This window comes from Nycticebus coucang, chromosome 7, assembly GCF_027406575.1.
Source record: "Nycticebus coucang isolate mNycCou1 chromosome 7, mNycCou1.pri, whole genome shotgun sequence".
Classification (NCBI taxonomy): Eukaryota; Metazoa; Chordata; class Mammalia; order Primates; family Lorisidae; genus Nycticebus; species Nycticebus coucang.
Window position 1 is genome coordinate 75,363,287 of NC_069786.1, and position 27,669 is coordinate 75,390,955.

The following is a 27,669-nucleotide window of genomic DNA, read 5'->3' on the forward strand; positions in this document are numbered from 1 at the left end:
TTCACTGTCTCAATAAAGTAGTGTCTTTTATCACAACCCCTTAAAATCCCAAACAACAACAGACCAAAGCAAGGGAATAGCAATATCACACAGCAGCACATTTGAATCCAAACATACCTACACGAAAGTTACCCTGAGTAGCTGAATTGCAACATTAATGGCAAATATCAAAGTGCAATTAATGGTGTCAAGAAATATCATAAAAGAAAATGGCCAAAATCTGTATGCCCCCCCAGGGCTGAAGACTCGCCATTACCGACTTGTTACAGGGCGGTTTTTAGTATCATTGTGCATAGCTTTAGATGACATTTCAGTTCTGCCAAACAATCTCCAGTTGTCGTGGCCTGCCTCCACCTCCTTCCTAATGCATGTAAGTGTGTTTATTAAGAAAAAGTCAAAAATTAAAAAAACCCACATTTATGAGGGGTGAAAGATTTGTTTCTAGAAATGTCCATGGAAGATGAATTTCACAAATATTTTTTCTTTCTCTGGGAGGGAAAATATTTTTTAAAAATTAAGATAGCAATTTGACACAGTTACTCCTTTTCATAACACTTTTGGTGGCACAGCTCCAAAGCTGACAAGCATTACAAGCACAAGATACACACAGAAGAGACAACGTGGACAGACAGCGTCGCACGTGCAGACTGCATAAAGCAATGGGCCGCACTGGAGCGCAGGGTGCCCCACCACCAGCTCGGGGTACCTTTGGGGGGAGCGGCAGGTTCCTTCTTTGGCACAGGAACCGGCTTTTTCTCCTCTGGCACAGGTTTCTTGGGAACCTCAGGAGCTTTAAAAATATCATTGTTGGAATAATGTGGAATATTCTAGCCCCCTTTGGAGACATTTAAGATTACAGTAAAGCACAATTCTTTACTTAAGAGTTTAAGAATTAGGGAGTAGTTGAACATGCTCTACTTGTAATAGAAACAAATGCTAAATACCTCAATACCATAAAGACATTACATACGTTACACAAAGCAGACCACGACCCACTTGGCGTGGTCTGGAAACAACTGATACGAAATTAACACACATAGTGTCGACTACATTACGAAGGTTTAGAGATGGACTTTTGTTAATACACAGATCCCGTAGAGAAAGATACAAGAAGACAGATGCTAGGAATTGTGTTTTCAAAAGTCTTATTCTACCTTTGACTTCTGGGGGTTCCACTTTTTTAGGAATGGGAACAGGAACTTCTTCTGGAACTGGTCTCTTAGGTGGCTCAGGAACTTTAAAAGAAATGTGTTTTTTTTTTGAGAAAGTATGCGTTTTGATGGCAAGGCATATGTAACTTTACGACTTAGAATTAAAATGAAGAGTTGACGTCCTTTTTTTATGCCGATTGCATGCAAGAAAATTCTGCATTAGAAACAAGGGGCAATGGAGATGGCTGGCTAATTACAAAATGCTTGTATCACCTCTGCCTGCAGGAGCCTCCACTTTCTCAGGCACTGCTCACAGCGTCCCTCCTTTAGAGGTGCCAGTGCCTGTTTCTCTGAAACCAGCTTTTCATAAACATCAGTAACTTCAGAGATGATTTTTTTAGCAACTTTATTTTTATAAATACAGTTGCCTAAAACCAATTGCATCAGATTTGTTTGTATTTGAAGTGTTAATGTTTTACTAGGAGGAAGGGAGCAGATCCAGATGGGGGATGTAAATGCCACTTTCCAGCCTGACTCCCAACATGAGGTCACGGTGGTACAGTCGGGAAGACTTGTGAAGTAGCACATTATACAGCATTTTCACCACTCAGACACTAGGGTAGCAACCTCCAAAACATAGATAATAATAAAATAGGAGGCAATGAGGATTTATTAGCATTTAAAAAATATAATTTATTTAATTGTAAGTTTATGTGATTTAAAGTTAAATAATGGTGATGTCGAACCACTGGTTGGCAGAATTCCCCAAAATTTAACCACCAGCTCTAGTGAGCTGGTATTCCTACCTCCAGGACATTCTATTTTCAAATAACTGGTTACTAGATTGCAGTCTCCTCAAAGCAAGGATAGAGCATCCCATAATTTTCATTCCTCTCTCTGCCGCTTTCTTCACAGTCCTCCCATCCCCCATCACATCCTGTGTACACAGTGAGTATGCGTTTGACTGTGTGACTAAATCTATTACCTAACATTAACGTAGTTGGATGTTTACTGTGGAATTTATATAATCTTTTGTTAAAAGACTGTGAACTTAGAATGAATTACTAATACCTTTAGGTGGTGGCTCAACCTTTTTGGAAACAGCAACGTGAATTTTCTCTTCAGAAACAGTTTTCTTTGGTACCTCAGGGACTTTAAAAAATGTACATTTTAATTAGTGATTTGCCGTGTTGTGAGTGGTAATTATAATTTACAAAGAATAATGAAATAAAAATTAAAATAGAGACAAACGTGACATATGAAAGATGACAGAGAATTACAAGGAGACACAAATGTTTACACGGCCCTAAATTAGATAAGAAGACGAGGTATAAGAATCAGTCTAACATCCTTCCATTTGAGCCCCCAGATTCCAATTGGCCTTATACCTGTGATTGAAACCTCCTCCTCTGTGTGAGAAGCAAAGAACATCTTTTCTTCTGAAATAACCATCTTCTTTGTATGCACAGCTGGTACTTTAAAGAGAGTATTTCATGTTAGTATAATATTTTCTAGCACAAGACATCAGATCAAACACAGATTTTAGAGATTTTAGACACAAAAATGAGCGGGTCAATATGATAGCTTGAGAACAAAGTTAGTATTGACAAGAACAGAAACAACCCAGGCAGCCTTTATCAAACATTATTAAATAAGAATCAAATAGACACAACTTCTTCACACACAATGTTGTGTTTTGCCAAATCTGTTAGAGTCTATTCATATAAATCAAAGGATGGGGAATATTATATGCAATGTAATTCATTGCGTAGTAAAGTTAGAAAACTACCAATAAAACACAAAACCTTCCTTACATAAAAATATCATTATGTACATTTTAACCAAAACTAAAAACAAAGAGAGATAATGTTATTATTTACTTAAATTATACATATGTGCAACTCGACATAATATTTGTATTACATAAAAAAGTGCTTTTTTCAGGGTTTTAGATTTATGAATTATTTAGCAACATATGTATACATGTCCATATGCAGAAATAAAAATATTTAAAACTTGAAGTTAAAAGACAAAAATGTATACCTTTCACTTCAATAACTTCTTCCTGCACTGGCGTCCGGGAAGGTTTTTGTGGAACAATCTTCTTTGAAACTTCAGGTACTTTAAAAATATGTACAAATATATTTGTATTGCGAAGAATATTTCGTTGCACAAAGTGTTAAACTATCTTAGTTTAGATGATTAGAGAATAACTAGATGTGAGTATCTACCCATACACATATTACTTGTGCACATGGTACCAGAAATGTTTTCGAGGATAATACCTTTGGTGACTTGAACTTTTTCTTCCTCCATTCTTCGGGAAGTCTTTTCAATTTTTTCAATTACTGGCTTCTTTGTAACTGCAAGCATTTTAAAGAAATTGCAGTACTTTTAGAATTCCTATTAAAATTCCCTCCCTCTCTCTCTGTATATATATTTATACATACATAGATGTATATATACATACACGTATCTTTTCTTTTGCAAGAGAGACAAGTTTGTTGCTTTGAACTTTAAGCACAAGTTTCTGTACTTAACATATTTTGGTTATATTTATTTTAAATTTACTACAACAATCTTTCCATTATCTTCATATTTTTTTCATTAAATGAATTTGGATAGAAATTTTAAGAAAAAATTCATTGACACAATAAGTCTTAGAGAAGAAGTTGTGCCTATTGGATTGAACTGGTGATGTACACATCTTTGCCAAACAAGCCATGATAACAATATGGACACTCCAGTCTAGTTAAATAACTCCAATTACTTACTTTTGGGAGGTGGTGCTTCTTTCTTTTCAGGTACTCTGGCTGGAACTTTTTTCTCATGTGATTCTTTAATAAAAACACAGGAATAAGAACGGATGCTTAAACAGGTAAGGGCTCTCTGGTTGTATTAATTGCAAATAAATAAGTTAAGGATAATCTAAAACTGTGTGAAGTCTTGTATTTGGAATCATTGTTTCTGACATGCCAGGTTCTGAAGAAGGATCAATCAGAGATGCAACAAGGCTGTGAAAGTACAACTTGAACTTCTGCATTAGAAGATAACGTTTGTAATTTATTTTTAAGAATGGGACTAAATGATTTAGCTTATAAAGTCAGAGCACGAAAGTTACTCTGAAGAAAATGAGTTTTTTAAAGATTACATTTTTAAAGATTTTTTTTTAACCTGAAAAAAGTCTAAGAACATTCCATGTAGGTTGCAAATCAGATTCATGACATCAAAAATATAAAGAACTGGCTTGGCGCCTGTAGCTCAGTGGCTAGGGCACCAGCCACATACACTGGAGCTGGCGGGTTCGAATCCAGCCTGGGCCTGCCAAACAATCATGACAACTAAAACCAAAAAAATGCCAGGCATTCTGGCTATTTATAACTACTCTTGCCTCAGCCTCCCAAGTAGTAGACCTAGATACAAGAGAATCACTTAAGCCCAGGAGTTTGAGGTTGCTGTGAGCTGTGACACCACAGCACTCTACTGAGGGCGAGATAGTGAGATTCTGTCTCAAAAAAAAAAAAAAATAAAATAAAGAACTGAGCAAAAATGAGAAAAAAAGGGAAGAGTTACCCAATGGGTACGTACCTTCATAAACCTCCCTTTGAACTTGAATTACTTCCCGTTCTTGGTAAGTCTCCTCCCACTCTTCCTCCCCTTCCTCATAACCTTCTTCTCTTTCATAGTATTCTTGTCCTTCTTCAAAATCTTCTTCCCATTCCTCATGAATTTCCCTTTTGGCTGCCACCCTGGTCTCTTCATAGTCTTCCTCTGGTTCTTCGTAATAAGGTTCTTCATATGGCTCCGTGTATGGTTCTACTTCCAGTTCATCATAGGGTTCTTCAAAAGACTCTATGAAGACTCTCTTTTCCTCATAGACTGCTTGCTTTTTCTCATACACAGGTTCTTTTTCTTTGTGAACCTCTTTCTTTCTGGTTATGGTTGTTATTTTTACTTCTTCAGCCTTAGAGGATATATCAATGATTTCAGGAGCTAAAACAAATAAATACATAAACAAACAAATATTTATATATACAAAAAATATTGGCATATTGGTTGCATGAACCAAGTGCTTCACTAAACAAAAATCCATGTAGTCAAACAATAATCTGTGTTCTTTGCTTTGTTTCCATTTAAATTTTCGTTGACTATGGAACATAATAATGGGTATCGAGGAGCTGCATTACATTCTTGATCTGACGATTTTTCCAGTGTGAAACAAACAGATTGAATAAACATTATCAAATGACACACCTTCCATTGTTCTATGGGAACTCCAGTTTGTAGCACTCCTAGTTTCTTCTCGTGGAATGTTTTAATATCTGATAATTATATGGAATTTATATTTAATGCTTACATTAAAAGGTTCCAATCATTCTTTCAAATACATTTCTCATTCTAATTCTCCATGTTGGACTATCAAATAGAGCCCTTTAGTCACTTTAATAAAGGCAACATTTAAAATTATGCAACTGAATCAGTTAGTTGCTTTTCTATAAGAGCTCTCCACAGTGCCCATTATTTCTATAATTCTTAACAACTGTGTTATCTACAATAAAAGAAAAATAAGGCATGGCCCCTGCCTTTCTAGTCCTCACTGCTTCTTCCCCAGAATCAGTGTGAAGCAGCATCATTTCTATGACAGATGTAATAAAGCAGAAAGACTCTTAATCTTTACAATAAGTTGGACACTAATACTTAAAAACAAGAACAGATGCCAGAAATATAAATCTCAGCAATAAACAGAATAAAAAAATTAATAACATTATTATTTACCTTCTGCTGGAATTAAAACAGTAGCAGGTGGAGGCTTCTTGACAACCTCTGGAATTTTAAAAACATAAAATGAGTGTTTATGTTTAGATGAGGTATCATTTAATGTTTACTAGTCCCATGCATCATTCTTGGTTGTTTGTGTGATCTATGTCAGCCCTTCCAGGGATCACCATAATGCTTTCATAATTTCCAAATCCAGCTCATTAGGAGCACTGTGCAATGCTATATTAACAAATAATGCACAAAGGTCAAAGTTTGATCAAGTTCAGATTGATTTGAAATAATTCAAATTAATATGAAATGTGCAGAGAATATTCAGTCTGTCTAATGCTAATAATGTACGTTTGATTTTTTTCAGTTATTAATATAAAGCTCATAAAGTATTCATTTTTGAATTTCTTCTTACTCCATAATGATTCACAAACGTCCACTCAGACAAGTCTGAGTGATGAATTAATGCTTGTGTTCTTAGCTTCTCCTTTTAGGAGGTTACTATAATCTTAGTTAAATGGACTAAAACTGTTTAAATTTAGTTATTCAATTGTTCTTATTCAAGATTTTTAAGAAAACCCTTCCCAGATAATGTTAAAAATTAAAATGATTTGAACTGATTCTTTTTCAAAAAGTATGTTTTTTTGCAAGTGTTGACATTTAAATCAGGTAAACCTGGAAGGATCTTGAGTTGAGCGGGAGTAGCGTCCTGAAATCAGGAACAACCGTTGAGCGTCTTCTACTGGTGACTTAATCAAGACTAGCTGCTGGGCACTGCCACGTTTATCGTAGCACTATTCACGATAGCCAAGGTATGAAAACAACCTCAGTGTCCACCAGCAGGCAGATGAAAGAATAAGTAATGTGGATTGTGTGTATGCTTATACACATATATGGATTACTTCCCAGCCTCATAAAGAAGAAAATTCTGTCATTTGTGACATGGATTGAACTGGAGGACATGTTAAGTGAAATAAGCCAGACATAGAAAGTTACATACTACACATTCTCACTTACATGTGGAATATGAAAAAGTTGAACTCATAAAGTAGAGAGTAGAATAGTGGTTACAGAGGCTAGAGGGTGAAGGGGATGGGAAGATGTTGGTTGAAAGGTACAAAATCTCAGACAAAAGGGATAAGAGTTTTTTGATCTATTGCACAGATTAGTGAACATAGTTAATAACAGTGTATTGAACATTTCAAATCACTAAAAGTAAATTTAAAATGTTCTAGAGCCAGGCCTGGTGCCTCATGCCTATAATACCAGCACTCTGGGAGTCTGAGGTGGGTGGATTACCTGAGATCATGAGTTCAAGACCAGCCTGAGCAAGAGCGAAACCTCTGTCTCTAAAATAGCCAGGCGTTGTGGTGGGCGCCTATATTTCCAGCTACTTGGGAGGCTGAGGCAAGAGAATCATTTGAGCACAAGAGTTTGAGGTTGCTGTGAGCTATGACACCATAGCATTCTATTGAGGGCAACAAAGTGAGACTCTGTTTCAAAAAAAAAAAAAAGTCAAATGTTCTCACCACAAAAATGATAAGTATTTGAGATAATATGTTAATCAGCTTGATTTAATTTTTCCACATTGTATTCATAAATCATAAGATCACTTCTGTCCTATAAATATATATAGTTAAAAATCGTTGATTTACAATAAAATAAATAAAGATGGCCAGTGGTTGGGCAATAGGGCAAAACCTTCTTTAAATCAGATCCAGAGAAAATAAGAATACTCCGTTTTCTTGTTCATGGACAGTGGGTGCCATGAACCAGGAGGACAGAAGAGAAAAAAAGGATAAAAAGGAAGTTGAGAAGGAGAGAATGAGAAATGAGTCCAAGAAGAGGAGAGAGAGAGTGAAGGGGGAGGTACCACTTTGTAACTACAAACTCTCAGCCTGCCTCCACCCTCCACTTCTTTAGGATTTAAAATTTTTAGCTAAGAAAAAAGCATTAAGACTGCTTTTTGACTGATTGGTTAATTAATTATAATACCTGTAGGTATGGCCTCTTTGGACTCGGCAACAACTTTTTTGGCATCTTTCTTCACAGCCTTTTTGGTAACTGAAAAAAAAAAGATGTCAGATATAAGTAAAATGTTTTTAGGAAACTAGGAGGTTTATTGAAATATTTCATATTTTCCTATTTTGACAGTAACAAAGACTTGGCACATCATTACAAGGTGTTTGTTTCAGAAAAGATTTGGAATACAATGCAAAAAGATTGTTTTGGATAAAGATAGCTCATGCACTGTGATCTTACATCTTTGCTGATTTAATGCCTGATAAGAAGTTAAAAGTTTTCAAAACATGGAGAGCGAATCTCGGAGATATCATAAATGAAAAGGTATACATTTTCTTTTTTTTTATAGTTAAATCATAGCTGTGTACATTAGTGCAATCAAGGGGTACAGTGTGCTGGTTTCATATACAATCTGAAGTATTCTCATCAAACTTCAACGTAGCCTTCATGGCATTTTCTTAGTTATTGTATGTAGACATTTGTATTCTGCCTTTAGTAAGTTTTTACTTGTACCCATTCTAAGATGCACCGTAGGTGTGGCCCCACTCATTACCCTTCCTCCACTCTAACCTCCCCCCTCCCTTCCCCTTCCTTGGCCCTTTCCCCATAGTCTTGTGCTATAGTTGGGTTATAGTCTTCATGTGAAAGCTATAATTTAGCTTCGTAGTAGGGCTGAGTATATTGGATACTTTTTCTTCCATTCCTGAGATACTTTGCTAAGAAGAATATGTTCCAGCTCCATCCATGTAAACATGAAAGAGGTAAAGTCTCCATCTTTCTTTGTTATATTGTGATTTTTGGTCTTCTGGGTATAAACCTAGTAAAGGAATTATAGGATCGAATGGCAGGTCTATTTTTAGGTCTGTAAGTATTCTCTAAACATCCTTCCAGAAGGAATGTATTAGTGTGCATTCCCACCAGCAGTGTAGAAGTATGCCCTTTTCTCCACATCCACGCCAAAATCTCTGGTTTTGGGATTTTATTATGTGGGCTACTCTTGCTGGGGTTAGGTGATATCTCAAAGTAGTTTTGATTTGCATTTCTCTGATGATTAAGGATGATGAGCTTTTTTTCATGTGTTTGTAGATTGTGCATCTGTCTTCTTTAGAGAAGTTTCTCTTCAAGTCCCTTGCCCACCCTGGGACGGATCACGTGTTCTTTTCTTGCTAATACGTTTGAGTTCTCTGTGGATTCTGGTTATTAGACCTTTATCGGAGGTATAACCTGCAAACATTTTCTCCCATTCTGAGGACTGGCTGCTTGCTTTACTTACTATGTCCTTGGCTGTGAAGAAGCTTTTTAGTTTGATCAGGTCCCAGTAGTATATTTTTGATAGTACTTCAATTGCTTGTACATTTTCATGTATGTTTCACTTGGGTATGAATGGTAAATTTGTCAGAGGGAAGAATAACAAGTGGGTTAATGAAATTAAAGTCCTATTTATGACACATTGTGGAAGTTTTCTTTTGTTGTATCTGCTGTTATGTCTTGACCACAGTTCTTAATCATAATTAATTATGGTGTCTAGTATTCATGAGTAAATAATACTCCCTTTAAATTTTTAACATATGATTTAATTTCTCAGGTTTCACAAAGGGTTCTTAAAACTTTGCCATGTTGATTCCGAGATTCAAAGAACAAATCATTAATTAAGATAAATTATTATTCTTGATAATAGAAATAAAAATAGAATCTAAGTTATGATTTTTATTCTTCTTCCTTACTGCTATCACAGGTAGATGATGATATATTTAGATATGGTCATATAAAAATGCTTCTCTTTGTTACTGAGATTGTATTAGTCATAAACCTGGAAGTTCTAAACTGAATTTCCTCTGTCCTGGCTGAAAAATAGCAGAAGCATTTGAAATCAATTGTAGTGGATATTAAAGGAGTCGCATGTCAAACTCCTAAAACTACTGTAGTAGTAGTGGAGTGGCTATGGAAAAATGTGTCTTTGACATGCATATTTTTTTTCTGACCCTGCTGGGAGAATTATGACAGCAATTCCAAACTTGAGGAAGTCCCACACAATTTGTTTTCTGATATAGTTGAACAATGCTGGGGCATAATAATATAACTTCTCTACTGAGTATTTGATAAGACAGATACCAAAAAAGTCAAATATATCAAGATATTCTAAACCATATATTTTGTAACAAAACAGTGAATTTTAAAGAGTAGATAACTTTGTAATTGAGAAAAAACACTAAGTATAATTTGTAATCTGACTATAGTATGATTTATTTCCGTAAGATGCAGTAGAGATTGGTTCCTTTTTTGTTATCGTTACAGGTGGTAGTTAGGAATATATGTAACAAAAAATTAATTTTTGATTAATGTTTAAGTGATTCCAGGAAAATACGATATTTTAACATCATAATATTTAATTTGTCTGATGGTTTTCAGAGTTTTAAGCACATGTCTTACACATTTAGTCAACTAACACTTAGAGGAAATAAATTTACATTTTGAAAGGCAATTCAACTTCGTGACCACTAGAGGGCCAACTTGTTGTGTTGAGCCACATTTTCCCCGTCAGCCACAATGAAATTTTATATTTTGACATTTAGGTAGATGACATATAATACCTTCAATGCGTTTCTTTTCTGCTGGTGGTTTCTTTTCTTCAGGTGTGGGCAGCAAAAGGGGAATAGGAGGAATAACTGCAGGAGGAATTTCTGAAGAAAATAAACGCCATTGTCAGTAACATGTTTTAGCTTCCTATTTTGTGCAAAGTATGAGAAAAGACTCATACATTCCTTTCAGTACTTCAAAGGCATTACAGCGCCAATTTGTTACTCAGAACAAAGAAAAGTAGCATACGTTTATAACTGGAACTACTTTGTTTTTAATAACACAGTGCAGAGAATCCCATGGAAGGGTCTGCTCTGATTCTGCCAGGGTCTGGGTGTTGTGAATTTATTTCCTAGGGGTAGAATTTACCATTGCAAGCCCAGATGTCAGGGTGCTGGGTCTTACCTTCTGGTGGGACTGCTCTGATAGGCATGGTTGGGATTGGCACTCTGGAGTCAGGAATATCTGGAAAGGGACACACAACCATAAGCACAGAGGGACTGAGAACATAGACATTAGAAAACTGAGACATGTTTGGCTTTCAGGCATTTCCATGAGCAGAATCCAACATGCAGACCAAATGGTCTCTGTGTTTTTTTGTATGCAGCTTCACAGGCAAGTTTATTCTCTGTCCAAATTTGTTTCATTCTATGGCCATGCTTTTTGGTGTGATCCTATATATCAGCTGCATGAGATCTTATTATCTCTAATTCCCCAAGCTCACAACATTTAACACTTTGTTATTTTGCTAATAATATTTTTACTGAAAAGAGAAATGGATGATACTTTTATACATTTTAGTTTGGTTTCTGTTATTTGGAAAATTATGCTAACTTTATCGTAGGCAAGGATTTTTTTTTTTTTTTAACTTACCAGGAGGCTTCAGCTCAAGTTTGATTTCTGAAAAAATAAAAAAAAGTGGTATTTGGGGCTTTTTATTTTTTTCTTCTTTTTCTTTCTTTTTTATTGTTTTAGTTTAATTCGAGGGTACAAAGAATGAGGTTACAACGTTTGCATTTGTTAGGTAGAGTCCCTCTTATAATTATGTCCTGCCCCCAAGAGGTGTGCCATACGCCCTAACATTGTGCCCATTAGGTTTGAGGACACCCATCCCTCTCCCTCCTCCTCTCTCCCCGCTCCCTTGTTCCCTAACCCCCCGCCTTGAATTGATTTGAGTTTTTCTCTTATGTGAATGTGTATTAGATCATCTAAAAAGTGGTATTTTTGCATAGAGAATTGCCTGGGCAGGCTACTTGTTTCGAAATTGCAGCGTGGTTTTACTTTGGCACCTCCTCACCTTTGGTTGTTAAGTACAGCTCTGCCGTGCTTCTCGCTTCCCCTCTGGGCTCCAGCCGAGCGATGACTGAATAGACACCTAAGGAAAAGAATCCTAGAGCTTTCATTTTCTGATGTATTGCAAATAATGCTTCTTGATTTAAATATATGTATATGTTTATGTATACCAGACTTTTCTACACAGACTTTCTATAGAATTACAGAATATAAGCATCTGCAAGGGCAGACATATATAAAAAACCAAAGGGTTAAGTTATATGTTCTCCAGGAAAGTATCGACGACATTACCTTCGTCATCTGGAGTCACATTGTGGATGGTCATATAATGGCAGCGGCCATCATTCCTAAAGTTGTATTTCTGGCTCTCGATCAGTTCTGTGGGTCCTTTGTACCATGTTACAATGGCATCATCAAAGGACACTTCACACTCGAAGGTGGCAGATTGATGCTCACTCACCACAATGTTCTGTATGCGCTTTGTAAACTGAATTGGTTCCGCTGTTTAAATCCAAAGAGTTCAAAGTTAGACTATATAGAAAAGGATCTCTTCTATTGCTTTTACCTCAGATATTTAAAATTTCCATCTTTTAACTCAATTGTAAAATAGAAAAAGTGCAAAAATGACAAACAAGAAGAACATGCTCTTATTTTTTGCTGCAGTAACAAATCATTATCCCAATTCTTAAGTGTATTCTTGCAAGGATCGATGTACGAAAGTGTGAAGAAATTCTGAAGAATCCTTAAAATATTTATATGAATAAAATATTAAAGGGAACATATAATTCAAAGGTCACATTAGATTTTAAAAATGACAGTGAAATGGCAGTACAATAAATGGTACACAGATTTACTTTTACTCTATATTTATTACTCTGTGAAATTCTTTATTGTATTATCAGATATTATAGATCTTATTTTTTTTACTCTATTTTTCTGTGAAATTCTTATATAGTATTATAAGATATTATTATACATATATCTTTTTTTACTCTATATTTATTACTCTGTGAAATTCTTGCCTAACTAATTTTTACTATTTTGGAACTAGAAGTTTTTATCTAACGTGTATAACTTTCCCTGTGAAATAATAGCAAATTCAATAGGAAATCTGCACCTCTGAATTTCAGACAAATTTTCTGGAATGCTGAACCCTGCTTTCTTAGTATATACGGGCACCCACAGAGGATGTGTGTGAGTGTCAAAAGCGTTCCCTACAAGGATGGGCTGCAGTGCAGAGTCCTTCTCCAAAATTTTATCTGGACATACATGTTACCAGTACCATGAACATCTTAGAAATTGTAGTATCCTGATGAGTTTTTTTTTTTTTTTACTAAAGAACTATATTAAAATATTCAATTATTTAAAAAGCGATTAATATTTTCAACTGGTTTTCTTAGTTTGAAATCTATTTGAAATACAACCAGGCATTGATATTCACTGTAAAGCATGCTGGAAAAGTTGAAATCCTTACTTAAAGCAGATGTCAGGCAGTTGTATTTTAACAACTAAAAATGGGCAGCAACAACTGGAAGTAGATGCCATTATCATAGTTAACTTTCTTCTCAGTACAGTTCACAAGTGTCTTTGGGAAGTGCAATTCATTAGGAAATGAATGTAGTTGCTCCTAAGTTCTAAAATTTGATTTAACTTCAGAGATCCAGAAGTTTGAAATATAAGCCACAAATGAAATAAATATTTTTGAAAAATAGCAGCTAATTACACATCACATGTTGTGAATTTTATCTATAAAATTTTGTAGAGATAAAATCAGACTAAGTCCTATAAACAAAGTATCAATCCCTCACCAGATCCTCTAGATTTACAGCCACGAGATCTTGTCCTTTCTAAGATTTCTTTTTAGAAATAAGAATCATAGATACAAGAGTTATGGAATTTAGACTTCAAATAGAAATAATTGTTAAAAATAATGTTTTAGATGATATTAAAATCTAAAACACCTAACAAAAGAAGTGTCACTTATTTGAATATTTCCTAATTGATTTTGTATGAATTTTGAGGTAGGAGTAAATGCCACGAATATGCATTTTGGGGGAGGAGAACACATGACCACCATGGGGTGTGTTTGGTGGCAAGATTGCAAGGGTCCTGCGCCTTTGTCATTGACCTATGCTGCCACTAGCTCTCTCCACAGTTTCACCCACCTTCAATCCTGAGCTCTGCGGAAGTTTCCAGGTCTTCGTATTTGCAGGTGTACCGACCCTGGTCCTCTGCCCGCACGTCGGCAATGGTCAGTTTATGCACTTTGTGTTCCACTTCAGTTTTGTGTCTTGGTTGGGGTTTCAGAATTCTGCCATTTCTGAACCATTCAGATTTCACATTTGGCACAGAAAATTGGCACGTCATGGTGCAAGTCTGGCCTTCTTTCAGAGTAACATCCTGAAGATGCCGTTCCCAGGCAGGCTCTGTTCATATGGTACAACACAAGCTTTGCTCAGTATCACATGCAGATGGACTCAGCAGTAATTTAATCTCACAAATCTTTTAGAGCTCCTTTCTAACTTACCAATTACTGTTAGTTTTGCACTAGCGATGTGTGGGCCACAAACCAATCTATAGTTGCCCTGATCTTTAAGTTGACAGTTTCTGACTCTGAGTGTATGTCGGTCACCATCGATGCTTATTTCAAATTTATCACTAGGTATCAGTTTTTCAGTACCTTTGTACCACGAAAGCTTGATTTCTGGATAATTAATCTTAATGTCAATTTCAAAGATGGCATCGTTATCTTTCAAAACGGTCTGATTTTCAATATCCTTGATCAGAGTGATAGGCTAGAAGAATAGAGAAGTAAAATGCCTTAGTTATTCTTTCCTTCATAATTCCCAATAATAATTTGTTCACTTTATTTTCAGCATAATTCATTTTACCTCTGTCTGTGTCAGCCTTTGCTGAATAAATGATACAAGTTCCTCAAATTCCTTTTCATCCCTCTCTGACTTCTCTATTTCCTCAATTTCCTGGGGAGAAAAAAATAAGTATTACACGTGGAACAAAATTTGAATTAGAGGATGCATTAGCTATATTCAACTTCCATTCTTGATGCTATTTGGGTTTATGAAATGATCCTGTGTAACTCTGTGAGAATCCTGTAGGAGTCTGGTGATGCAAAGGGGATGTTTTAGATGCTTCAAATGTGAACTGTGTAGGGTGATACCCCAGAGGCAGGATCGTACCAATCTGTGTGTCTCTTCTTCTTGACTCTGCTTCAGCAGCTCGAAGGCTTGAAGGAGGCCCCGGAAGTCAGTGATTCCGTACATGCGTGCATATTTTTCGTATTCTTTAGGATCAATGTTTTTGAGAAGTTCCATGATATCAATTTCCTCTTCTTCCCCAGAGCCTTTCTTTAAGGCTGGAGTTCTAAATGAAATAAGAAGCAAATAAAAATCATCAGTCTTTCATTTATTTTGAATTGTCTATCATCATTTGAAGATGGTGAGTGTCATTAAGTTGTTTTTTTTTTCTCACAAAGGAACAGTTTTGTGTTCCTAACGTCAGAAATATTAATTTTTATCATGTTAGCTGTGAGACAGTAAAAAAATGTGGATTTGGACATGAATTAGGTTAAGACTAGATGGGTTAGCAACTGTTTGTTACAAAATATAGAAAGTTGATTAATTAAATTTAAGAAAGGAAAGTATAATAGAAGCGTTTCTGTAAATATTATAACCAAAAAGCTTAAAGAATTACAATGTCAGGAAAAATGATAACGGCAATGGGAAACTTTAAAAATCTCTCATCATCTGTAGACTGCTTATTATACCTAATACAATGTAAATACTATGCAAAGACACATATTGGCTTGTGAATTAGCATTATTTTTATTATTATTTTTTTTTTGTTCCTGAATATTCTCAATCCAGGGTTGGTTAATTGATGGGTGCAGAACCCACCAGTGTGAAGGGCCAGCTGTAGCTTGTATGGTTTTTACTGAACTCACTTTTTCAGCATTGCTCTAAGATCGCCTTCAATTTTCTCCTGTTTCTTCCTTTCATCCACCTGTAGGTTAACATTACTTTCAATTTCGCCGTGTTTGTTGAAGGCAACACATCGGTATAACCCAGAGTCGGTCTTGGTGGTGTCTCGAATCTCCAGTTTTGCTTCGTCGCCTTTCTGGTGGATGAAGACGCGCCCTCCTTGGTTGAGCTGTCTCCACTTCCCTTTCGTCCATTTCACATTTGGGATTGGATCGCCTCCGACTTTTGCAATGAATGTTGCAGTGGTTTCTAAGGAATGATAAAAAGAAAGGAATAAATAAACTTAATTTTCTAAAATCAATTCTTTCAAAATGAAATCATTAATAAAAGGTGCAAGATACACGAAGTATTTTCATGAAGTAACACCTACTTTCTACGACTCTGATGCTCTGAGGTTCTGATACAAAGAAGAGTCTCCCGTCTACCGCTGCTTTCTTAGCTGTTGGGGCTGCAGCTGGTTTTTCTGGAAAACATATTTACCTGTTTTGTTATCACAGTTACCCCAAAACTGTAATAAATATCCCCTTATGTAAAATGAGCTTTTAGAGCTTGGCAGTGTCATAAATAATCTAAGATTCACATGTGAGAATGGGTTGCAGGAGATACAGAAGTTTCATAGACATTTAGTGACAGCTATTGAAGATTGAGCTATAATCAGAGTAGTATTAAATCTTGTATTTCTAGACTTGGCTTATTTTATAAATTTTCTCCAGGTCTATGACATCAGGGGACCTCATATCACATTATCATGGCATCATTTTTGGAAGTATACTAATTACACCCTTCTGGGTATAACGAAAAGAGATTCAAGAAACAGGGTGCTGAACCTGGAGTAATTTTAACAATTTACATTGAAATTATTTCCATTAAATTAGCTAATATTTTGGTTATAACAAGGGGGCTACTTATTGCAAATGAGCATCACTAATGTTTCCAATAATCTAATTCCATTTTTATTTACATTGTAATAAGCAAATAAATACAAGTGGTTGTTGCCTTGATCTGCATAATACTCTTAAGGTGTCTGTACCTTTTATGGTCACTTTTGATTTGGAAGTGTCACTTCCAGCCACATTTGAAGCTTTACACACATAATCTCCTGAGTCTGCTTTAGCCACATCCTTGAGTTCCAGCACGGCTGTCCCACTAGCGAAGCTGAAGCTGCATCTGTCAGAAGGCTTGATCTCCCTGCCAGCCTTCAGCCACTGGACCCTAATCGGCTCCGATCCCTGCACATGGCAGCTGAGCTGCACAAACTCTCCTTCACTCGCTGTTACTGGAGTAAGGTGCTGGTCAAACACAGGTGGCTTCTTAGGTTCTGGAATTGAGGAGATATTTCAGAGAAACATAAGAAGCATAAATGCAAAAAAGTATTAAATTCCACAAAACAAGCAAGCCAAGAGCAGAATAGTTTTGCCTCTAACAGGTTAACACCAGCTGCTCCAGTCGAACCGAATTATGTGCCTGGTTTATTCCTCTCTAAAGGCAATAGTTTAAATTTGTTGGATTTTAAAAAATGATACAGGTTTAAAAACAGGCAAACAACAGATGCCATGCTGCTCACAAATCATCCCAGCATCTGGGTCCTGACTAAGCCCCGCAACACTGCACTGGTAGTTACCATATACTTCCGTGCCACACAGCACACTATTGATTCTCTCAAACCTGCACACAGCTGCATTTTTGCTGAACTCTAAAAATTAAGGGCTTATTTGGGAATTCTGCTTATCTAGAGCAGCCATGATTGCTACCCTCTGGGAAAGAAAGGCCACAATTGAATAATACAGGAGTCTACGTTTTAATACGTGATTTTCTCTAGTACTCATTATTAGTGACAGTAGCACTTAAAAGCAATGTTAGCTCCAAAGAATTAGCAGTTGAAGCTAAATGTTTAGCACAACGCCAGCAGTGAAGACATGACCAACATGATGAGGAAGGCTGTGTGTAACTTGCTGGTCAGTAATGATTTTATTCAATGCCTCTGAAACACGTACCTAAGAAGAATAAGGATTTTTTTTTCTGTGATGGCAAAGATTAAAACTTGTACCTACTCTTTTTTGTTTGAATTTTATAAATAGCCTTAGAATTCTGTCTATAGAAAGCATTTATCTACTGAATGGCAAAGCCATCATGAATGTAAATCACGAATCTAAGCCACTGCTGAATATACATTTTGCATTTTACTAAATGTGTTTTAAAACTAAATGCATCAAATTCCATTAAATAAGAGATGAAATCTGAATTTTAAGACAATGCAATGACATTAACTTATGAGTGATATAACCTATTAATGATATTAACTTATTATCTGTATACTCCAAGATGGCCAGTCAGATCATCAGAATTTGTAATTAATTCCAAGCTGCCCTAGGTTAGTTTGTAAAGTGATTTTGATGTAGCCATGTCATAATTATCTGGAAGGCATTATGGTTAGAGGATCAGATACAGAAGATGTCCTTAAAAAAACAGTCTTTTTCTTCATATCAAGCTACGATTATGTTTTTAAATACCTCTTCCATGATAATATGCAACATTTCCCCACCTATCTTTTTTTCTTTTTTGGACAAATTTCTGAAATTAAAATTCAATTACAGGCCTAAAGGTTTGGGCAATATATATTAAACAATAATAATCATTTAGAAATGTACTTAGACAAGAGAAAGTTTCGGAATTGGTAAATCTCATGTGTCATAAAACTCATGTGTTATAAAATTCAGTGATGAAGAATTGAAAACATTTTCAACATAAGGGTCCTTCATAATAATATGCACGTCTCTAACGCACATACTTCAAAGTAGGCTGAGACTTCTAACTACATGAGAAAAATTTGGGATGTGATTTAGAAACCTAAGATATTATTAGTGCATTTGTTAAATGACAGCTACTTTAGGGAGCCACATAATTAAATTATAATATACATTTTTTAGTAAACACATATGGAATGATGGTAAGCCAGTTAAATAATGTCTATTTATATCTGTTTTTTTTTTTTTTTGGCCGGGGCTGGGTTTGAACCCGCCACCTCCGGCATATGGGACCGGCGCCCTACCCGCTGAGCCACAGGTGCCGCCCTATTTATATCTGTTTTAACTTAACTCGACCAAGATAGCAGGAGAAATGCATATGATTATTGAACAGATAAAGCAGAAAAACACAGTGGGCTGGGGGCTGTGGAGACAACTGACCTTTGATGACAACTGAAGATGTGCACAGGGCAGAGCCCGTGTCGTTGGACACTTTGCACGTGTACAGACCGGCATCGGCTGTGCCGGCTTTCCAGACTTGCAGCGTCAGTGCGTTGTTCTTGAACGTTAGCTCACAGTTAGAAGTTGGATGTATCTCTACATTATTTTTGTACCAAGCGACAGTGATAGGTTGGGAACCAGCCACACGCCCCTCAAGTTTGAAAGAATTCCCTTCTGTTTCTTCTACTGTCTCTGAGAGTTTCTTGGTGAAACTTGGTGGGATTAGCCGCTCTGTAAAAAATTGCAAGAATGTATGAAATGGAATCTGAAAGCAGGTTATTAAAAGGAGGATTTTCAAGAAAAAGAAGCCACGTTTTTGATTAACCAAGGCTAACCAATTCAATGCAGCATTATCAGCATAAGTTCCTAAAATTTAAGCTTCCTTCTACAAACTTGAATTTTAGGAACTTACAGATGGTTCTCTGACTGATGGGATAGATGATAAGAATAATTTATGACCATTTATAGAACCCAAAATTTCTAAAAAGAAGGGGTGAAAGTTTAAAAAAACTTAGTTTAAAAAAGATCACTTTTTCTCTAAAGAAATTTATTTCCTTGAAGACATTTTCACATCATTTATATAAAATGTTGTCCTAAGCTTCATTTATCATAATAAAAACTGCACCGTTAGGGCATATGGTAAAGTGATTACAGTTTGCTGGACCACATGCAAAACAAACGATACCTTTTATATTAAGCTGAGCTGTGCAAGAGTCCTTTCCTACTTCATTCACAGCATAGCAGGTGTACTGTCCAGAGTCTCCTTTGTCCACTCTGAGGATTGTCAGGTGGGCAGTGTTTTCCAGATAACTGATCTGGTAGTTTCTGCCACTTCGGATCTCTCTGTTGTCTTTGGCCCAGGTGACTTTGATGGGTTGTGTTCCCGTGACGTGACACTCAAAGTCGGCACCATCTCCCACCACAGCATCCACTGGGGCCAGGGGGATGTCGAAGAACGGGGGGTTCCTCCCCACTAAGAGAGGAGCAGAAAGACAAGATTTCAGGCTTGACACCCAGAATACCCTGGTTTATAGAAATTGTAATGGTTTCTCCCTAATTTCATGTTTGCTGAGAAAAATTTAACTATAGAAATAGAAGTTTAAGGACCCACAAACCTGTGAGAATGAGCCTGGCACTGGAAGAGGCAGAGCCTATAGGATTTGAAGCTGTGCAAGAATACTGGCCTGCAAGGCTCTGGTCGGTTTTAAAAATATTGAGAGTGGCTACGTTGTCTAAGAATGATGTTTGAACATTCGGGCTGTCTTTCAGCGGCCTGCCATCTTTATACCAGGACACTGAGATAGGTTCTGATCCATTTACAGCACATTCAAAAACAACAGGCAATCCAACCGTTTCTTGAACATCTCTTAATTGGCGAGAAAATGATGGTGGAAGTTTTTGCTCTGTAGGAACAGGATAAAAGCAATGAGCACCTCTAGACATTTTAAACTTACTAAATACTCTCGTCACAGATGTATGTGTATATGTACATATGATTTTCATAAAAATCAGGAGTTATTAACATCTCTTGAATTAACTTTGAAGACAAAGAAAGGTATGTAGACTTTTGGAGCAAAGTTTTCACTTTGAGACATCCCTAGTGCACCGGCAGGGACCTGTGAGCCCATAGAGAACTTGAATGGCTCATGGCCTTTTCTGAACAAGCAGCAGACTCTCTTACTTTTTTTTTTTTTTGTAGAGACAGAGTCTCACTTTATGGCCCTCGGTAGAGTGCCATGGCCTTACACAGCTCACAGCAACCTCCAACTCCTGGGCTTAAGCGATTCTCCTGCCTCAGCCTCCCGAGTAGCTGGGACTACAGGAGATTTCCTTACTTTTAAAGACTCCCTTCTTGAAATGTGAATGAGACATTCATGGGGTGGAATTGAAAAATATATGGTTCCTTACTTTCCTTTAAGATTTAATTATAGAGGCAAATATTTGCCTGATCCTTTCGACTGAAGATTTAGTCATCTTATCTCCCTCCGTAAAGGCTATAGAAAAGGATAGGCACTAGCTGCAGATGGAATTCTTTAACAGGGAATTTAGCACTTGGAAAGATTTCCCCAAAAGAAACCCCTCCCTAGATATTTTAAGTCTTGTCCAAGAGAAACACAAATTGGTTCACTTTTCAAATCTGGCAGTCACCTTGAACGGTAAGGAAAGTTGATGAAGAGACTCCGCCCACGCTGTTCTCCGCCCTGCAGATGTACTCTCCACTGTCATTAACATCAACCTGGTTGAACACCAGTGTAGCCACATTGTTCCTAAAATGCATTTTGTAGGTAGTAGAGGGTCTCAATTTTGTATCTCCTTTATACCAGGATACCCCAATTTCAGGGGTTCCCGCGACTTGGCATTGTAAAGAGGCAGAATCTCCAACGGTCACCTTCACAGGCTCCAACTGCTTGACAAAATATGGTGGTTCTGCAGCGGAGAGAGAGAATCAGTCATGAAGGAAACATGGCAGAATCATTGGACACAAAACCATGAATGGACAACCATGACAAACCTAGGATCAGTATTTGTGCTGAACAGGAGTCTTTTCCAGAAGCATTTTCAATGTAGCAGTTGTACTGTCCTGCATCTTCTACCGAGCTACTTGGAATTTCCAGGATTGCCGACTTCTCGGTTGTAGTTATATTACACCTCTGAGAAGGAGATATATTTATGCCATTTTTCTTCCATGTAACCGAAATGGGAGGAGTCCCAGTGAATGTGCCCTCCAGGATAAGGGGTTTTCCTTTCTCTATGCTGTAATCATTGAGCCTCTTCACAAATTTGGCTGGAGCTACAACAAACAGATTGAAAGTATGAAATCAAACGTGTATACACATGGACATAGCTGCATCTAATTACCATGTGAATGTCAATCACATAAGCACGGGAAGGCAGTCAAACCAACCTTTTACATAGAGATGTGTTGTACAAGAAACCTTTCCAGCTTCATTACTAACTATGCAAGTGTATTCTCCACTTTGTGATGTATCCACGTCAAACAACTCCAGTTCAGCAACCGAATCCTCCAAAGACACGTTACATCTGTCCCCTGGTACTAGTTCACTGCTGCCTTTGAACCAGCTAACGCTGAAAGGAGGCGTTCCTTTTATGATGCTTGTGAAAGTTACATTGGTCCCAGTTAAAACATCCATGGGATCAGGCTTCTGAACAAAAGATGGTGGTTCTAAACACAGAAACACAAACCAGAGGACTCTTAGTATTTGTGAACTGTGATGATACAAATGCTTAGTAAATTATGAAATGTAGTTCTATTTTACTGTGTTTTAAGCGGACCTCTGACAGTCAAAGGAGCACTGCATCTATCAGAGCCCGCCACGTTAGTAGCAATGCACGTGTAGTCCCCAGCGTCCGATTCTTCTAGAATGTTCACAGTTAAAGCACAGGTGTTATCTGTCAGGGTGGTCTGGTATTTCCTTCCACTGCTGATCTCATTTCCTTCGTGGAACCAGGAGACAGAGATTGGAGGTGATCCATAAACTTTGCACTCCATTACGACCGAGGAACCAGACAGCCCTTTAGTGTCTTTCAGTTTTCTTGTGAAAGAAGGAGGAACAATTCGGTCTGCACATGATACAAAAGCAAACAAATGAGGGGAAGCAGTTACAAAATGACTTGACGAGAGAATTTTCTTTCTTTTTTTTTTTTTTATCAAGTCGTATATACATAGATCATGAATACATTCATGCCTTTGTGGGATTCAATGTGTTGATGATTTGTACCAATTGGAGTGCTTACATCCTACTAATTAACATTGCTTTCATCTCATTTACTTAATCACAGTGTTAAGACATTTGTGTTCTATACTTGATAGATTTGACTTGTTCTTTTTTGGTGGAATGTCCCTAGATCCATCTGGCTCTTTTTTGAGAGATCAAAGAATTCTCTATGGGTTCCTGCAATCAGAAGCTTGGAGAATCAGTGGGTAGGATCTGATAGTCGACTTGCTAGGGATTTTGGCTCCTCTTTGTTGTAAATCATTATATGGTGAATTATTGCAGCATAAATGATAGCAAAAGGCCACATGAACCTTCCTGAGGGACTACATTTTACTCCTATCACTCTTTCGGAAATTCCTCTAAAAGGAAGAGATAAAACTTGCGAACTCGCTTTCCTTCTAACATTGCTTCTAGATTTGCTAACTCAGAGGATATCAGATCCAGACTGTGCTATGTGAGGTGGAGCTTCCCATATCCGTACATGGAAATCAGGAGCCATATCATCATAATGACAAAGAAAAGCCCCAAACCCAACCCACCTGAAACCTGCACGGATGCTGTGCAGCTGTCTTTGCCGACAGGGTTTTGCACCTCAAAACTGTATACTCCACTGTCACTGGGCGCCGCATTGATGATCTTAAGGCCAGATACTTTGTTAAAGAAGCTTATCTTGTATTTGCTGTCACTTGTCAGCTCTTTCCCATTCTTGAACCACCTAGTGCTGAGTTCAGGGGTGCCAGCCACTGTGCACTCCAAGGTACAGGTGTCTCCCGTGGTGACTTTGATGGAGTCTGGCTTTTCTACAATTGTTGCAGGCTCTGCAATGAGATATAAATGCCATCCACATTTTAAAATCAAAGTGAAAAACCAAAGAAAACACAGATCCTGGTAAATGCATGCCTTGTATTCACGATAACATCCTCTCTGTACTAACCGAGAATGGACACCGTGGCGGAGCACTCCTGCATGCCAGCGTCATTTCTGATTTGACAGGTGTACTTTCCAGCATTGGCTGGCTCTGCTCTTAAAAACTGTAGGGTTGCAATGTTTTCTGAATAAGAAATCCATATGTTGTCACTTTCTCTAACGACTTCCCCTCTGTCTTTGAACCACACCACTGACATGGGCTCCGCGCCTTCAGTAGTAGCCTGGAGCTTTACTTCTTCACCCGTGACAGTAGAAATGTCACTGAGCTTCTTCACAAACCTTGGTGGTGCTGATAAAAAGAGGAAAAATAGGGTTTTAAAATGTATGGGATGGAGAGTATTTCCCTTGAATCATGAATGCTAGGAATAAATCCAGCGACGTGTGTTATTTCCATTTAAGAGGCATTTCTGGTAGATGGGAACAGGCATGTATTAGAGTTTGCATGAAGCAGAAAAAGTTGAACGTCTTATTTTTCCCCAGATTTCTAAATCCCATCAAAACTACTGGCAAAATTGCCTAAAAGGATGTTCAGGAGGATTTAGAAAAGGGAAGCAGACCAAACATAAAAGGATTTAGAAGGGAAACAGGGGAAAGTAGAATAGACTGCTGGTGATAAAAGGCTGGGGGGAGCTAAGGCAGGAACAGAGTGTTAGTTAGAAAGGCAATTGCGAGCAGAAGGGACGCAGCCCAGCTCACCTTTCAGGGTGACGGAACCAACACAAGTGTCGCTTCCCACATCATTTGTGGCCTTGCACTGATACGCCCCCACGTCTGCAGCATCGACATTCAGGATGTGGATGCTGGTAAGGAGGTTCTCAGACATTATCTTATACTTCTTGCCACTCCTAAGTTCCCTCTTATCTTTATGCCAAGAAACTTGAAACGGGGGAGTACCCTGAAGTTCGCATTCAAGGTGAACATCAGCTCCTTTCAGGGTCTCAATAGGTTGAGGCTTTCTGCGGAAAATGGGTGGTTCTAAAATGGAAAAAAAGGAAAATTAGGATGCATTCTGTAAATATATAGTTAAAAGTAAGAATCAGATTTCCATTCCAACAGAGACAGCATGCGTGCAAAACCACCACTTCCACTTTTTCTTTGTGTCCTTTGGCAATTTTACAACATGGATGGAGAGTGAAGCAGGAAATTAGGACAATGACGAAGACGCTAATGTGACAAGCATAAGGATGGAGTAAGAGCTGACCTTTAACTTTCAGGGAAGTGCTGCTGCTTGCACTGCCCGCTGCGTTGTGGGCCTCGCATGTGTAGTCTCCACTGTCTTCAACACTGAGACTGTGCATTTCCAACACTGCCACCCCATCAGTGAATGACATTCGGAATTTGCTGCTCTCTTGGATTTCAGTCTCATCTTTGTACCATAACACTTTGATTTCTGGAGACCCGCCTATTTTGCATTCATATCTTGTGTATTCATCCTGTTTCATAATTCTTGAAGGTTCTAGCTTCTTAATGAACCTTGGTGGTTCTATGAAACCAAGACGAAAAACATGGGGTAAGGGATGGAAAAGACACATTTAATTTAAGATGAAGTAAGAAACGGAATCTCTGCCAGAGAGAGAGGTCTTTAGCTCCTGAGAACAAATTTCATGTGATGTGGTTCAAGGAAGAATAGTTAAGTGAAGCCTATATAGAAAACTCATAAAATAAAATACATCTATTCTTGTGAACATCCACGTGAAGTATTATCACTAAAGGAAGGGGGAAAAGATATTACTCTCTGTTGTACAAGCTTCTTCCCAGCAAAAGCATCCCCTCTCTAGTGCCAGGATCAGAGACAGTGCCATGTATTCATTGGTGGAGCCCTCTGAGGTTCACGGGGAATGAGAGAGCTTGATTGCTCTCACGTATGTGAACCAGCAGAGCACCATTTCCTGAGGCTGGAAAGATATCACTTATGTAGCATGAAGAGCCAGAATAGTGAAGTGGGGTAGATATCTTAATATCTTTAAAGTGTCATTTTCTCTTATATGCATTAAATAGATATTTATTCAGCCTTCATAAGTCCCCTTTGAAGTGGGTGAGAGCAATGCTTTCTTCATTAATTGAAACAAAAAATTGAGGCATAGAGATATAAAATGATTAGCTATATGTTATAGAGCAGATGAGCTGCTAAATCTCATTCTATTTTAATTTTGAGGTATTTATATACAACCACTGCAAAGAACCCTTAAAAATACTCTACTGGGTTAGGCCAGGAGGCCACTGAGTATTCCATTTCTGACAATAGCAGCCACAAATAAGCGGTGTGAGCACACGGTTGCCTTCCATACTAGCAGATGTTAACATACTTACTCCCCAAGCCCCATCTTCCACTGTTATTTAAAGTGGGGTTAGGAGTGGAAAAGAAGTTGTCCTTCTGAATTCTTCCTAAAGGTCTCCATAGTTTAGGGCTCTGCTATGTTTTAGAGGGACAAAACCCATTCATTTACTGAGTACTATGGAAAACAAGTCATATGAGATAACTTCCCTCTTTTGTCCTCTGATAACTTCTTTCAAACTGGGATCTTGAAATTCTGTGAAAAGTTTTTGTTCACTTTCTCTCTCTGGTTTCTATTTTCAGTCTTTGAAAATGAACTTTTGGTCCATGTTTTCTCAGTTTTTAAAAAATGAAATTGTTTTAAACTTGTCTCATTTGGAATGCCCTTGATCCACTGAATCATTTTCATTCACTAGTTCATGGTCCTAAACATGGCTCTCAAGTATGCCCGCCTTCCAATATTTTATGGTATTGAAAAGTTAACAAGACCTTGTGATTTTTCTCTAACAAGTACCTTGTACACCCAGCTGAGCCGAACAAGAGTCTTTTCCAGCGACATTGCTTGCGTAGCATGTGTACTGCCCGGCATCACCTTTAGCTACTTTGAGAACTGTCAGAGTGGCAGTATTTTCTACTAAAGTCATCTTGTAGTTGCCTCCAGAGCGAATTTCTCTGTTATCTTTGGCCCAAGTGATCTTGATTGGTGCAGTCCCAGTCACATGACATTTAAAAGAACCACTTTCTCCAAGAGGAACATCTACTGGTACAGGCTTTAGATCAAAGAAAGGAGGCACTTCGTGCTCTGAAAAGAACGAAGACCAACATGGTGATTTGGGGTTTCCTGTTCCCAGACGTGGGACAGAAACCAAATGGCATCAGTCTTTTGGTAGCCAGAAGCAGTGAAGGTCCCTTATAATGGAGAAGGTGACGGAATGTTCTACTCACCTGAGAGAATAAGCTTGGCACTGGATGAAGCAGTCCCAAGAGGATTAGAAGCTGAACAATTGTACTGACCAACATGGCTGGGGTCAGTTTGCAAAATCTGAAGAGTTGCTACATTATGAACAAAAGATGTCTGTAAATTAGCATCATCTTTTAAAAGTACCCCATCCTTGTACCAAGACACTTGAAGAGGTTCTGAACCATTGATTCGACATTCAAAGGCAACTGGGAAGCCAAGAGTCTCATGAACATCTTTCAATTTTCTTGTAAAGGAAGGTGGAAGTTTACGCTCTGCAAAGAAGTTACAGATAATTATAATTTACAAGACAGAATGTCCACAATATATTTTAATCTATTAAAATTTCAATGGCTTTAGGAAAATGAATCTGTCAACACATAGTAGGACTCGTTAAATGAAACTATTGTCACCTTTGATAACAAGCACAGCTGAAGAAGCAACTGCCCCCACACTGTTCTCCGCCTTGCACGAGTACTCTCCCACGTCGCTGTGATCCACTTTGTTGATTACTAGGGAGGCAACATTATTTTTAAATTGCATCTTATATGCAGGAGCTGATCGTAGCTTTGTGTGTTCTTTATACCAGGAAATTCTAATTTCTGGGGTTCCATCCACTTTACACCGTAAAGTTACAGGTTCTCCAATGGCTGCTTCCACATGTTCCAGAGGTTCAATAAAGTAAGGTGGTTCTAAGGTACACAGGATGGTAATCAATC

The 27,669-nt window shown here is 37.6% G+C and overlaps 1 protein-coding gene across 1 annotated transcript in view; it reads right to left on the reverse strand.

The window, feature by feature from the left end:
• The window catches only part of TTN (titin), a 281,643-nt gene that overhangs the window by 163,397 nt on the left and 90,577 nt on the right, over positions 1-27,669 (reverse strand). The window contains 36 exon segments of the mRNA XM_053597943.1: positions 707-790; positions 1,155-1,235; positions 2,223-2,303; positions 2,540-2,626; positions 3,195-3,272; positions 3,437-3,514; positions 3,926-3,988; positions 4,740-5,144; positions 5,928-5,975; positions 7,914-7,982; positions 10,532-10,621; positions 10,923-10,982; positions 11,391-11,417; positions 11,815-11,892; positions 12,102-12,311; positions 13,976-14,236; positions 14,338-14,605; positions 14,702-14,791; positions 15,008-15,191; positions 15,772-16,057; positions 16,179-16,271; positions 16,839-17,126; positions 18,994-19,284; positions 19,739-20,026; positions 20,169-20,456; positions 21,202-21,480; positions 21,566-21,844; positions 21,959-22,237; positions 22,348-22,635; positions 23,330-23,608; positions 23,725-24,006; positions 24,414-24,692; positions 24,919-25,200; positions 26,507-26,794; positions 26,938-27,225; positions 27,364-27,642. Coding sequence (XP_053453918.1) covers positions 707-790; positions 1,155-1,235; positions 2,223-2,303; positions 2,540-2,626; positions 3,195-3,272; positions 3,437-3,514; positions 3,926-3,988; positions 4,740-5,144; positions 5,928-5,975; positions 7,914-7,982; positions 10,532-10,621; positions 10,923-10,982; positions 11,391-11,417; positions 11,815-11,892; positions 12,102-12,311; positions 13,976-14,236; positions 14,338-14,605; positions 14,702-14,791; positions 15,008-15,191; positions 15,772-16,057; positions 16,179-16,271; positions 16,839-17,126; positions 18,994-19,284; positions 19,739-20,026; positions 20,169-20,456; positions 21,202-21,480; positions 21,566-21,844; positions 21,959-22,237; positions 22,348-22,635; positions 23,330-23,608; positions 23,725-24,006; positions 24,414-24,692; positions 24,919-25,200; positions 26,507-26,794; positions 26,938-27,225; positions 27,364-27,642 — 6,978 coding nt within the window.